At 43.3% G+C, this 15,450-nt stretch overlaps 1 protein-coding gene across 4 annotated transcripts in view; it reads right to left on the reverse strand.

The window, feature by feature from the left end:
• The window catches only part of LOC126324633 (unconventional myosin-XV), a 921,967-nt gene that overhangs the window by 497,848 nt on the left and 408,669 nt on the right, over nt 1-15,450 (reverse strand). For all 4 annotated transcript variants that reach the window (XM_049995079.1, XM_049995082.1, XM_049995083.1 and 1 more), the window contains one exon: nt 2,179-2,289. In XM_049995079.1, the coding sequence (XP_049851036.1) occupies nt 2,179-2,289 (111 nt within the window). The remainder of the gene's footprint in view (nt 1-2,178; nt 2,290-15,450) is intronic.

The following is a 15,450-nucleotide window of genomic DNA, read 5'->3' on the forward strand; positions in this document are numbered from 1 at the left end:
TGCACAACAGAAGACCATTACGTTCCCGCTCCCTTCCGTATCAAGAACTAGAATTTCTGACAGGTGTCGAAAACACAGTGAAAACAGTCATTCATTCCGTCATCCTGAATGATTTTCATTGAACTTTGAGACCTTCAATAACTTCTATGCCCTCTGTGAGCGTTTTTCACCGCCAGACATCAACGTAGCATGTTCCGTACAACTCTACGGAGGGGGGTCACCCTATGGTATCCGTTCCCATTCTTCAGTGACAGTATTTTAGAACCCTTGAGAGTTCTTGCAGAATCTATGATGCAATAGGACGAATACGAATTCGTCTGTTATGAATGTCCCACAAAGTCTCGGTGTTCGATTGAGTTTAGGTCGGGACTTCATTATCAGAATGTCCAGGCTTCGCAAGACATCTATGGTGATGCCCGCCACATGGACCCTGGTATAGGAATTCAGGGTCACTACCATATGCAGCGTCCTGCACAGGATCCAACAGGATCTGCTAGATGTACTGGTTGTCGGTGAGGCGACCGTGGACAACTGCAAGATCCGTACGGCTGTGATTTCATGTCTCCCCATAGCATCAAAGAACCCTGGCCGAATATGTCGATTTCCTCGACAGCATTTGCAGGTACCGCTCACCACGGCATCTCCACACACACGAAGGCAGCCATCATCTAGCGTTAGAGGAAATCTGGACTCGCCTGTGAATATCACGTCTCGCCGTTTCGCCGCCGATGAAGTTGCCAGTTGACATGGGAGCGACAGGACTGTAGCCGAGCTACGAAGATGTTGTCATGTCAAGCGGGGTACTCGAACAGGACGTCTGGGTCGTAAGATAGGACACAGCGGTCGCTTCTGAGATCGTCTAGCAATGGTCTGGCGGTAGTCGTACGATGCCGCAGCGCAGAGATGACAGATGTCGAACTTCACGTGGGGCTGTAATGCGTCGGCGACCTTGACCAATTCGGCTTATGTACGGATCTGTTGACTCAAGAGCGTGTCCATAACCTATAGATGGCAGGTGTAGAGACATTGGCATCTGCAGTAACAAGATGGAAAGTCCTTCCTACTTGGATCAAACACGCCGCCCTCGCAACTCGCACTGCATTGAGATGTCGCACTGCGTGTGCTTGATCGAATAAAACGTCTACAAATGACGAATGCCGTGTCTGTGCCTCACTAGAGAACACTGGGACAACGGCACTCACTTCCTTCTGAGGGGTCACCTGAAACTGTCATGCGTAACACAGCCGATAAATGGTAAATGCCTCGCGAATGACTTTAACTGTTCCATACGTTGAAAGCGAATATCTCAGGCTCTGCAATAAGACCACAGATATGATCGGCATCAAAATAGATTTAACATACAGGACGTTCATATAAACGTGTTCTCCTAATTCTTTTGAGCAGTATAGTTCTTCTATTACAAATTTATTGTCATTAAATTCAGTTTTTGTGAAGAGTAAACTTGATCTTAAAATATTTTCATTTTTGGAGTATGGAGCAATAGCTAAAAGACTAGACAAGTACAGATCCTAGCTACGAGTACTAACTTCTTTGCGAAATAAACAAGAAAACTTCATATAGTTACATAATACTAGTATTTCATTCGTTGAACTGCCCTTTCAGAAAAATTGACCTGTGTAGGTTAATTTGGTTCTCCTTGTGAGGCTGTGCCGTCGAAAAGTTTTCATTAAACAGTATTATAGGTATCGCCTGTTGCGAAATTAGCAAAGCGGATATGAGCCTACCAACTGTGCATGGTGTTATGGTGCACGTAGTTTGAACTACATGCTCTTTATAGGTTATACTCTGCTTTAGAACCATACTATCCACTTTATCTTGACTAAAACTTGTTGCAAATTTACCGAGTTAAGACTTCGAAGACAATGCAGGTATCAGCGTAAATGAAAGCGGATACTGGTACTCCATATTTCAGCGAAGTTTGCTGTCTAAATCTTATCCAGGTTGTCAGGTGTGTAACAGAGCCGTGTAAATGCAACGTTTCGACCATTCCTTTACATATTGCAAGTTTCATCAGAAAATGAAAATAGGAAAATGTCGAAACGTTCCATCGGGACGACGCTGTTCTTCAGCTTGCAACCTGAGCATGTATAGTGATATTGTGTAGCACATGAGGTAACATAGTGACAGCAGCAAAGAGTAGTCAAGGCAGGGCCTTACCTTCCCGCTGATGACCGCCTGGACGGAGAGCACCTGCGCGGCGCGGTGGTACTCGAGCACCTCGCCCGGAAGCGCGTGCCCCACGCCCGGATCGAACCATACCAGGTCGCCCTGCAACACACCACCAAAAACACGTCAGCAGCCTAACTACAGCACTCCGGCTGCGTATGTCGTCAGCGGTGCTGATAGAGTGGTCGAGCAGCTCCTCATCAGTGACACATTTCTGTAGTCAATGCACTTGAAGTGGTGTGAGGAGCGACGCCACTGGTCAGTGAATGACTGGAAACGAGTGATTTGGTGTTATGAATCACGCTACAAGTTGAGGCAATCCGATGAATGCACTGGGTTCGGCGAATGCCTGTAGAACATTATTTGTTATATCGTGTAGTGCCAACAACGAAGTAAAGGGGAGGTGGTGTTACGGTATGGGGCTGACTTAGTGGTTAGGGTGTGGTACTCTTATTGCCCTTAAGAAAAAGCTTAATACGGAAGGATATGAACACATTTTACAACGCACACTGGACTCGCATTCGGGAGGACGACGGTTCAAACCCGTCTCCGGCCATCCTGTTTAGGTTTTCCGTGGTTCCCCTAAATCGTTTCAGGCAAATCTCGGGATGGTTCCTTTGAAAGAGCACTGCCGATTTCCTTCCCAATCCTTCCCTAATCCGAGCTTGTGCTCCGTCTCTAATGACATCGTTGTCTACGGGATGTTAAACGCTAATTTCCTCCTCCGCCTCCACATTTTACAGCAATGTTTGATGCGTACAGTAGAGACACAGTTCGGAGACAATGATTTTATCACCATGACAATGCACCCTGTCAGGTAGCAGCATCTGGGAGGCAATAATTTGTGGACAGTAACATTCCTGAAATGGACTAGCCTGCCAAGAGCCACGAACCGGCCCAGTGGAACAGCTTTGGGATGAATTAGAACGTTGTCTCCGATCCAGACACCACATCCATCATCGTTACCCACTCCGGTTTCTGCTCTTGGGGAAGAATCGATTTGCCATTCCTTTAAGGGGAAACATATGTCTAGCCGCCATAAGTACACAAGCTGAACACACCCCATATTAATGTCCACTAATAGATGTCCGGATACTTTTTATCCATACTTCACTGTAAATAAGGTGCTTCCGTGACGATGATGTGAAATATCGAGACTCATGGAGGAGAGTAAATATATCAGTGCGAATAAAAAAACACAGATCCGGACGAGAGCGACTCGTAAGTTAGGTAGCGAAAAGTGGTGTGAAACACGGATCAGTTATTTGTTTTGTAGTGTAATAAACTGATTTATTCCAGAATGAGATTTTCACTCTGCAGCGGAGTGTGCGCTGATATGAAACTTCCTGGCAGATTAATACTGTGTGCCCGACCGAGACTCGAACTCGGGACCTTTGCCTTTCGCGGGCAAGTGCTCTACCATCTGAGCTACCGAAGCACGACTCACGCCCGGTACTCACAGCTTTACTTCTGCCAGTATCCGTCTCCTACCTTCCAAACTTTACAGAAGCTCTCCTGCGAACCTTGCAGAACTAGCACTCCTGAAAGAAAGGATATTGCGGAGACGTGGCTTAGCCACAGCCTGGGGGATGTTTCCAGAATGAGATTTTCGCTCTGCAGCGGAGTGTGCGCTGATATGAAACTTCCTGGCAGATTAAAACTGTGTGCCCGACCGAGACTCGGACTCGGGACCTTTGTTCCCGGGCAAGTGCTTCGGTAGCTCAGATGGTAGAGCACTTGCCCGCGAAAGGCAAAGGTCCCGAGTTCGAGTCTCGGTCGGGCACACAGTTTTAATCTGCCAGGAAGTTTCATATCAGCGCACACTCCGCTGCAGAGTGAAAATCTCATTCTGGAAACATCCCCCAGGCTGTGGCTAAGCCATGTCTCCGCAATATCCTTTCTTTCAGGAGTGCTAGTTTTGAAAGGTTCGCAGGTGAGCTTCTGTAAAGTTTGGAAGGTAGGAGACGGATACTGGCAGAAGTAAAGCTGTGAGTACCGGGCGTGAGTAGTGCTTCGGTAGCTCGGATGGTAGAGCACTTGCCCGCGAATGGCAAAGGTCCCGAGTTCGAGTCTCGGTCGGGCACACAATTTTAATCTGCCAGGAAGTTTCAACTGATTTATTGTGTACGTAGATGATCACACTTGTGCTTTTGGTGTTTCCATATTTTTGTCCACTCCCTGTATTTTTCAGGCTTAGTAATAAGTGTTAGATTACATATAATATTACCTGCAATTGTTAATTTCAAATCAATGTAATCTTTTTCATGAGAGTAAGAAAGCGAGTTGAAAAGAAGAAGAAGGTGGCTGAAAAACTCATACTTGACGTAAATTATCTTCGTGCAAGTAAGATGACCATTCGCGATGTGGCTCATTTTTTCCGTGCGTATAGTTCTTTTCTAGTCGAACTGAAAGGGTACATAGAATTTATCAATATTGTTGTACTAAGTATGTTATGAAGGAAACTATGTCATAACCATAAATGGCTTTTACAGAAAGAGAACTAGAATACCTCCAGAACAAAACCGTTACGAGTGCGTGATACGAGCCTAGTAAGTCAGATTTCTGGGAACTCTGCGTTAACAAACGCTCTCCTTTTGTCCCTTCGCAAACCGCGTACTAGGTAGCCTCTTGTTCACAGTCTGCCCCAGTTGCCGCCTCCCGGAAGCGACCCTCGTCTATTTCCCACAAGAGGCTCCACTTTCTCAGAGGCCAACAACTCCTGGGTCTTGCATTATTCATGCTTTCACGTCGTTTCTACTGCGCGTCATTTTTTTCCCTTTAATATACAATAAGTTTATGAACGCATTAAATTAAATATAGTCGATAACGCAAGCAACAAAGTTTGTGTATAATAAGGCTACCACTACCAATATATGAACAAGTAACAGAGGTAGGCTAGACTTTTTTTTCGTGTTCATTTCGCTGGTTGCAACAACCTCCGCATGTTTCCCTGTAAGACCACTGACTCACGGCACGGAGTCTCATGAGGCAGAGATTTTGGAAGATTTCATCAGGGGTTTTGCTAGGTGTTTTGACATCCTAGACGAGAATTGAAAAACGACGCTCCCTCTTTTTTACTACCATCGGTCTCCCCGATTCCCCCCCCCCCCCCCCCCCCCCCACCACCACCACCACCAACATCCAATGGCACGATAATTCAAATCTCCTGTTATAGTTTTAATCATTAAACTAAGGTGACCAGACATCTTCATTTTCTGGGAAAAGTCCTCAGTTTTCATACTCTCTCCTCAGTTCATTTAAAACTGATTGAGGACAACAACTGTTGAAAAAGATGTAACAGAAAGAGAGATTTTCAAGAGGAAAGTGTTACAATTCCAAGGCAGGAGGGAGAAGAAGCAGGGTCAAAATGGTCCGAGGAGAGGAAAAGGATACATAATGAAAAGATGAAACAATAGTGGAGGAAAGAGAAAGAACAATAAAGAAGGAAGCATTGAAATTTTTGCGTGGTACTTAGATGACCTAAAGGAAGAAGAAGGAAGAAGTGCTGAACATTTTAAACTAGAACTCTACTGAATGTACCAGTGCAACATCAACAGAATCACTCAATACAACTCACGCTTTACAAATGATCTGCAGAGATAAAAAAAAAACAGGGACTGATAGAGGTATGATATCAAGTCGCAACATGATCGCATGCCAGTGCACTTGCCCCACTCCAGCGCTCCGAACAGATGAATCAAGATTATGTTTGTTTCCGTTTCGTACTCAGTAGGGCTGCTTTATTTTTGAGGTTTTGTAGAGGCAATGTGTTTACTTGCGTGAAGTAAGTGAAGACACATTAAGTAACAGTTCTGTATGTCTTTGGAAACAATACGGTGTCCTACGTTTTCCTCTTTTTCATTTTTCTCCGCATTTGCTGATTTTTTTCCGTCCATTGCCGCCCCTAAAATTTTGCCGCCCTAGGCGGCCGCGTAGTCTTGTCTAATGGTAGAAACAGCCTTGGATTTCATATTTCATTTCCAGCATGTTAGGAATAGTTGTCATACACACCCTGATCCATCTCTTTTGTGAAGCAATGGTTATTTATTTACAATAATACTCTAGCAAACGCTTAAGTATATTCCATCAACGACTGAGTATGTTTTCCTAAACGTTGGACAGTTGATTACATCAAGTCAACGAAAAAGACAAGGGAAGCAGTGACTTTGGTGGGAATGTCTTCGGTTAATCTTAAATTCTTTTCAACCCTAATGTGTCATTCGGCGTTTCTAATGCTAACGATGAGATCCATGCGTAGTTTGCCGTGTGGATGTCTTACTGTTAGCTGGGGAGGTCCATAAATTCAACAATCTCTATGTACTCAAGTTTAATATTTTTAACAAGGTTCTTGTGGATTACTACATCTTCTTTAATAGGTATGTTTGAGCTTTAGTGGCCTATTCCAGAGAATTTCGTTTACAGCGGAACATGAACGAGACAAGAGCATCAATTACTTGGACCTAAATATCACAAGACACAAAAAAACCACTCCAGAATTATAGAACAAATACAATGACCAACACCACATTCCCTGCAACTTCATGTCACCCAAATATTTATAAACGAGCGGCATAAATGTCGATGCTGCACAGGGCAAATAAAATACCTTTCAACCAAGAAAACATGCAACAGGAAATAAGAATAGTGCAACAGATACCAGTTGTCAGTTACTACACTGCTTCTATGGTTGACTCAGTACTAGTCAAAGTAAAGAAAAGCCAAGATGCAAATCACACCACAGAAGAAAAACATAAAAGCAGATTTATATCTTACATCCCATACAAATGTGTGATGCAATTGTATCACAGTGTATCTTTTTCTTTCTCTCTGAGTCCCGCCACTTTCACGTCCCTTACATTTGTTAACTGTGTATTATCACGTTCCTCTCTTCCTCCCTCCTCCACACCTTCCTCTCGTGCTCATTGCTGCTACCTATCGTAATTAAAAACGTACCTTACTGTAAGCTCTAATTATTGTTATATTCAACATGTACGAACATAAACTATGTGTTTGTATCTGTACTGTTGTAATTTTTATTTTCTAAATGTAGTATAACATGGTTACTATATTATATGACATGTAAAATATGTAGAACGCCTAGGTAGATATCAGAGAGGGACTGATGACCATAATCTTATCAGGTTAAGTAAATAAATAAATCACAAATTATTGCAACACCTTCGAAAACGATAAAGTAAAAATTGGACACTCTAGCTACAGCCAATAAACTACAACAGTATCTAATACATAAAATAACTTTTAATCATGGCCCACATTTAGTTTCTGGAATATACAAAATAATATGCCAGGAATGCTCCATGTTCTACCTAAGACGAACAGGAGGAGATCCCCACACCAGGTTTACGGAGCGGATGAAACCCTACAAACACATCAGACACACAACATCAGCAATAATCAGACACATACACAATACAGGACATCCATTACGAAATGTACATCAAAACGCCAACGTATTCCACTCACTAAATGAAGGTCATAAAACGGAATTGTTGTATGAACTGGAGACAAATTCACATCATAAAAATATGAAAACAAAATATTAAATGGATAAACTGTAAAGTGAATGACTGAATTTCTTCAGATGCTTGAGTAGCATCCTTCAGTATAAAAAATAGTGATACGTAGAAATAAGTGCCTGTGTTAATATATATCAGCAAATTACTATCCAGATTATTAACCAATTTCTACCCGCTATTACGTACACGCAGCGCGAAGTTTTCATTGATTTATTGTTTTTTCACGATGTGTTGGACTAATTGCAAAATACAAAAAAACATAGAGAGAGAACTTGTGGGTGACTTAACACGTACAGGATGAATTATGTATAATAAGTTCATTTTTAAGGTATTCAGTGAAATTAAACTTCGCGTTGCTTGTACGCAATACTGGGAAGAAATAGTTTACGAGAAATATCCTCTGTACGAAAGAATAGTATATCATATTCTATGGACGGTGTATAACGTTATCTTCGTTGAGTACATGCAAAGATATCTTTGTGACTGTTTTTGTACGTTTTAGGTTTTCAACGTGTGTTATGGAAAGAAAATTGTTCGAGTTGTTTTAATAAGGGCGAGTTTCTACAAAAGTGGACTGCCGTAAGACAGTCAATGCACCTTTTTTCCAAACTCCCTAGTAACTCTGTGTAAAGACCGATCACTTACTTACAAAATTGTTCAAAGTCAAGAGAACAATAAAGTACGTGACGCATCAAAAATCTTCTCGAATAAACGGTATAATACACGAAAAATGCATTTTTTCCTGAAACTCATCGTGCAAAAGACAAAGGAAAGGAAATTCGTGACTGATAGCATAAAACGTTATTTTATAAACAAACTCTTCAAGAGGAAAATGAGTGTCGATATGCGTCAACCCCTCTTATCTTATTCACGTAGTTTCTGCACTAGATGTACGACGGTGGCCGTAGAACAGTAACTCAGTGTACCTGGAAAACCAGTTCTTCAGGTTAAACACACATGTTTTCGCGAGAATAACGTTGCCTTTCTCCAGCTTTAATTTCGCTGGACGTCTCTGTTACGATCCAGCAACACGCAACAAGCTTCTGAATAGGGGAAGGAGGGAGGGAGGGAGAGAGGGAGAGAGAGAGAGAGAGGGGGAGAGAGAGAGAGAGTTTAAGTTATTTTGCACGTTAAGTTTATATTTATTCCACAATTTAAAAATAATGTATTATCTTGACGAAGGAGAATTGCTGTATTAGTGGGTAACTGTTGCTGATATCTAATTACTGCAGTAAGAAATTCGTTTGCTAGTTGCTTATTGCCTGTCCCATACGTCCAAAAAGTTCCGACACAGAATTTATTCCTCGCATGCAAGCGACGTCAACGCAGTACCTATGATGGCAGAATGAACTAACTGTAAAAAACAGGTGTGCACTCGACTAGTGAGTTGTTGCTGTAGACACAGTTAAATAGTGTATGTGCAATCATAGTGTTTCAATGTTGTTACGTCGCAAATCGCAATGAGCAACATCTCTAAATCAAGTATTCAAGTCTTTTTCCAGTATGTTTATTAACAGAGAGAAAAGTGAGTGCCAAGTTTGTCCCGAACAAAAGCAAAGACACGTGGGCGCCTGCTGAGTCTAGACTGAAATACAAAACGTAGACATTTCACTTCTGAAGAAAAAGAAAAGAAACAAATCATTACGCCGCATGGGATTAGCCGAGCGGTCTAAGGCGCTGCAGTCATGGACTGTGCGGTTGGTCCCGGCGGAGGTTCGAGTCCTCCCTCGGGCATGGGTGTTTGTGTTTGTCCTTAGGATAATTTAGGTTAAGTAGTGTGTAAGCTTAGGGACTGATGACCTTAGCAGTTAAATCCCATAAAATTTGACACACATTTGAACATTTTTGAACAAATCATTACGGGTGACGAGTTTTGGTGTTATCAATAGGAAAATACCACAACACTGCGAAGTGCGGAAATTCACATGAATGGCCAATGCTTTGAGGACATAACCAACATTCAGGTCAATGTGACGCGTGAACTGAACATCTCAAAGAGAACTTTTCTGACAGTTTCACATGGTCATGTGAACGTTCTATGCGTTGTACCCAAATAGGAAAGACTATGTACAGGGTGATTCAAAAAAACGTTTACCAACTGACATGGGACTCGTACATAAAACAACGATCAGTAATCACATAGGGACCAGGTGTTGGGAAGACCTTCCGGGGCCACTAAATGGCGTTGCAGTTATTTAGTCACATGCTACAAATGTACGCTCATTTCAGGAGATGCTCAAAGTTTTGTCTAGCTGCGTCGAGACACGCCTGACATCGACGCTGTATTGCATGGCGCACCCTCTCAAAGATACGTGGCGTATCTCGAAGATACGTGGCGTATCTCGAAGACATCCTGCTGCTGCAACAATCCCGCCCACTATGTCCTAAGGCGATGTATCAGGTTTTCTTATCCCCCCCCCCCGGAAGAAATCGATTGGCAAAGTTCAAGTGATCGTGGTGGCCATGTGACTGGCCCACCGCGACCAATCCAGCGACCGGGAAGGGTTACTTGCAGATGGGTCCCCTCTTGTCTATTGAAATGCGCGGTGTCTCTACGTGCTGAAATAGAATGCGGCGACGATAGGCACGGGAACACCATTCAGCATGTCCGGCCGAATCTCTCGCAGCAATACGAGATATCTGCGACCATCAAGTCGGTCCCGGAGAATGTACGGTCCACTTAAAGTCCCCGACGTTGCCAGTCCACACATTAAGGGTAAATTTTACGTCCTGGGGCATGCGTACGTGTAGCATGTGGGTTCCTATCCACCAACGTAAGCAGGTTGTGAACGTTCATCACACTCTCGAGTGAGAACGTAGCTTCGTTAGTAAAGAAGACACTCGCTGTTACGCTTCGGTCAACAGCATATTCCTGCAGAAACCACTGCGCAGATCCCTCACACGATCCAGTCGCACGGCTCCTCTTCCATTGAAGTTGGACGCACCATAAATCACATGCATCTCAGCCATTTCGCTGCACGAGTAGCTATCCATGTTACTTCCAACGCTTTCACGGCGCGAATGGCGACGGTCTCCGTGCGCTGCGCCTACTATTTTATAGCAACTCCTCTCATGATCGTAGCGCTCTCTAGTGGAATTTGTGACCGCCGGCTCCTATGTGATTACTGATCCTTGTTGTATGCCCTATGTGTGTGTGTCAGTTTGTAAACGTTTTCCAAATCGCCCTGTAGAACGCCTGAAGTATTAAAACCAACATTTTAACTTTTTTCGATTTTTTTTACTAATCCAGCCACTAAAGTTGCCTGACTACGAATATGTGATTCATATCTCTTACTCTTACTGGATCTCATTCACAGTAAGAGAGATTTCAGAAATATGTTTTCGGTGAAGATGATTGGGGAATGATCCATGATTAAATTTCATGCGCCTCACGAAACTTACAAGTACCTTCTTCGTCTTCACTGTGTGGGACAAGGGCTTGGAGGAAATGTTCATTACTAACTGTACGTCATATTTTCCTTGATTCGTTGCGGTAACTGATACTTGGGTTGTCACTGGCGTCTTGCTCTTCTGTATAGTGTAGTCTTAAGGCTATCAAGTGTGCCATTTTGAATGGCGTTCTTCGCCAAGTAATCGACCATTTATTTTTAATTTTAGCGTACCCCTTGATCCACATTATTTTTAATATTATCCCAAGATTTTAGTTATTCTTGAAGGCTTTCATAATATCCACTACCACTGGATTAGTTTTCTTGTAGCAAGCTACTACAATACGTTAAAATCGATTTTTTCGTACTTTGCGGTTCTGTTCGTAACGAAAGGTGCAATGCGCTGACCAGCAATGCAGTTTTCTGGTAATTTTTGTTGTGCTCTGGTGAATGTTTCTGCAGTGATGTATAAAATGTCAGCTGCTGTAGTTGTTTCAGTATTTAGTAATCAACTATGAGTGTGTACTCTGAAACCTTCGACATAAGCTACCATACCTAACTGATACGAATCTCCCAAAATACTGGAACAGTTCTCCAGAATAAGTCTCTTATGTGGTTTCCTTTCCTGATACAGTGCACTTTTCCAGAATCCTCCCACCGACTCTGCTTTCCATAGTACTGGTTACACAGGTTAATTCCAATTCATGCCATTTTATACTATCACCATTACGCCTCTAAACGTCGTTTAATTTTGTAGTGGAATAGTGTCGCGTTCCTTCTTGTTTAAGAGCTTCATTTTGCATTATTCAAATGAAAAGAGATCTGTGATCCAATACAGCAAGAGGAAGTTCAATGACTTTGCAAATGTCATGGGGTAGGGGAGCACAGATGACACAGGTATGTTGTATGCGCTCCACACTCCCCTTGTTCCAGCTGTAGTTGTATAGGAGACGTCCTGAGAAGTGGTTCGTCGTCGTGAGCTGACGCCGTTCGAAGAGGGTATGGTGGTCAGTGCCGGACGGATGCGAATTTAGATTTCGGCAGTGGTGCAGGAATTCGGCTTCGCACATTCAACCGTATCCAGGGTGTATCGTGAATGGCTGAAGGAGGGTGTCACAGTCCGCAACAGACGAACTATCGTCTGTTCAGCCACCTTCGGTGACGGTGATCGGCAACATCTGAGACGGGTCGTCAATCGTGAAAGAAGGGCAACAGTGCAACAAATCACGGCTCAGTTCAATACACGACGTGCTAGACACGTCTCGCAGTGGACAATCCGTAGGTGCATGGGTTCCATGGGACATTGGAGGCTGCGCCGCACACTGGTGCCACTATTGACACAACGTCATCGGGAACATCTGCTTGCATTTGTCACCAGTCATCAGGGATGGACACTGAAACAATGGCGTAACGTTGTAAGCGTATTGTCATATCGCTGGCTTAGTCGTGGCGTATCTTTGCGGGCAGCCGCGTCTGAGAGTCGAGCGGGGGACACGGTACTGTTATGTTGTGTAGTGTGTAGCTCTGCATGTGAGAGGCTTTTTTAGTATTCAGGTTGAAGTGTTGCTACAAGTCCCGTTACAGTAAAGTGATGAAATATGGAAGTGATTCAGAGGAAAGTTCGTCAAGAAGTACTGAAAAAATAAGCAGTGCCGTCGATAACGTGTTTATATTTCCTCTCGTTGCGTGTCGCACAGCATCAATCATCCGTGCCGTGTTCGCTCTCCCAGAATGAACAAATGTGAATCAGTAAAAATTAGTTGCCATAAAAGAGTGCAGTCAAGTGCCAGTGTCTTGTAGCACGTGTGAGGACGTGCGTTCGATCATCGCGTTTCCGCATTATCAACAATCAGCCGCGCCGCGGCGGTTACGCGCACGCTTGTACAAGTGAGAACTGAGAACTGAAAAATTAACTTTACGAACAGTGTTATATCATTACTAGTGACAAGGACTATTACCAGGTATCTGTATGTGTGACGAGCGTAAGAAATTGCGTTCGATCATTCGGCTTCCGCACCATCAACAATCACCCGCGTCGTCTCGGTTACGCGTACGCTCGTCTAAATGATATTTTGTGGACTGTTAATCATCCATAAATTGGGATAACACTTCTGAATTAGAATGTAAACAGTGCAACCTACGATTTTCGTTTAATCGTCTCAGAATATAGTTGTTCATACGAGATGTCGAAGTGTTGTGTTTTAAAGTTGAGTGGCTCCCCTTATTCGCTTGCATATTTCGATAAATAATTTCAGGTAAGCCAGAAGCAGTGTGGATCAGAACAGTACGACAGCCGCGGGATTACCAGCTACGTGGTGTGGACAGGCTGCACGGTCAAGAAAAGCAACAGTCCGAAACGACAAACAGTTTCAGGGACCTCCACCCCCATTTGTACTCCCGGGCGTGTTACAACGTGATGTGGTTGGACGAATGACGATTTTAACTGCACCATGCCTGTGGGTGGCACTGTATGCGGCGCAGAACACATGATTCGAAGGATCCCGCCTGCCAAACTGTGGTCCAATACGGCGGTGTTTCTGTTATGGTCTACGGTGCATTTTCCTGGTATGAAATGGGCCCCCTAGTCGTTCTGAGGGAACTTTGAATGATCCGCGGTAGTTTGAGCTGCTCGGGGACCACCACCATGCATTTTTGGACCTCGTGCGGTGTTTCAAGATGATGACGCGCCGCCACATCGCTCGCGCGTCGCCCGGGAATAGTTCCAGGAACATGCAGAGAAGATGAAAAGACTGAGATGGCCAGCCTGGAGCCCAGATTCGAGCCGCATCGAACATATCTGTTATATCTTGGAACGCAGGCTCCGTGCCATGGATCGGCAGGTGCTGCGCCTTGATCAACCCCGCCGCCCTTGCCCCGCGGTCGTAAATCTGTTCTACAGACCAGCGGCCGTGCTCGTGTAGCGAGGCATTTCCCGCCTATCGCAACTTCCTGCCACCAGCCAACAGTGGTTCCGGGACTCGCCTTTAGTCATGCTAGGGTGGGTGTTCCTCCAGCTATAATTTCTTCGTCCTTCATTCTGTCCTCTATTTACCTTTTCTACTTTTAAGAGACTATCCCGGTATCCGGTATTCGCTTTAAGTAAGTTACGGAAGCTGCGGAATTTAGCAGGGTGAACCAAAATCCACCGATAAAATTCGGGGCTATTTTCTGAGAGTTTTGGTGCAAGGGGCCCCTGATCATTTCATTTTCTACCACCCCCTCCCCACCATTTATATTCTACTGACAATATCTGCACAACAGTGAAAATGTAGATATCACGCGATATGCGTCTTGTTTGGGAACAAATCTGTTCCATTCGCTCACGCTCACGCATTTGTGCTCCTTATACAACTACCGACGGTGCCTCTCCCTCTCCCTCAGAAAGCTACATTTCTACAATTTTTTCTCCTCAGGTACCTATAGCAAATGTTATAACTTTGTAAGTACTTTTAAGGAAAATGAATCATTATTGCCAAAAATTGTGCAAATATTATTGCATACAACACATTAAATGTATCCTTGTAGTAAACAAAATACATACTGTATAAACTTCCTAAAAACCTGAAGGTAACACGAAATCTCCCTGTTATTGTGTATGCAGCTATTGTGCGTTGCTTTTAGTTTAATATATATAAGATTTAATGTTCGTCTCATAAATTATTAGTAATATATAAACTATTAATTAGAACTAACAGAAAAAGAACTGTAATAAGAGTTGTGAAAACACCACTTTCCCGCACTTGTATTTTTATTATAATATTACTTTGTATTTCATTATTAGACCGACACAAAATCATCGATTTTGTCTTTGAAGTCAAGTTTAGAAGTTGTTTCGTATCCCACCAGCAAGATAGTTGAATTTGACAGTCTGCTTTCCTCCATACTCAACTTTACGCAGATTTTTACAGGTTTAATTTGCTAAAACTGCTTTCACAGGTTGCTTTCCTTACTGGAATTATCATATATATCCTCAAAACTACCGCGATATCTACGTATCTCTCTCTCTCTCTCAATCGATACTGTGAAAAAAAAGGCACTCAGAATATCCAAATGCGGAACAGTGACAACGATCTTCATCGATACTGTCACTTGAAACTTGAAAACAGCTATTTTGTTGCCTGATTCTGCAGAGACAGAGGTATATAAACGAACACCGCACTTCATGGTACCCAGTTGCTCGTTGCCTATCTAACGGCTTCCAAGGCAAAAAAAATTATTTTCAGTATGTAGTATGATTATTGAATGAATTTGAAAATGTAAATTCCTGTCTAAATCTGCTCTTATGTTAAAGATGTAACACAGTAAGGCAAGTATTACAGGTACAAACTGTGTGTATG

Source organism: Schistocerca gregaria, chromosome 2 (genome assembly GCF_023897955.1).
Source record: "Schistocerca gregaria isolate iqSchGreg1 chromosome 2, iqSchGreg1.2, whole genome shotgun sequence".
NCBI classification, from domain to species: domain Eukaryota; kingdom Metazoa; phylum Arthropoda; class Insecta; order Orthoptera; family Acrididae; genus Schistocerca; species Schistocerca gregaria.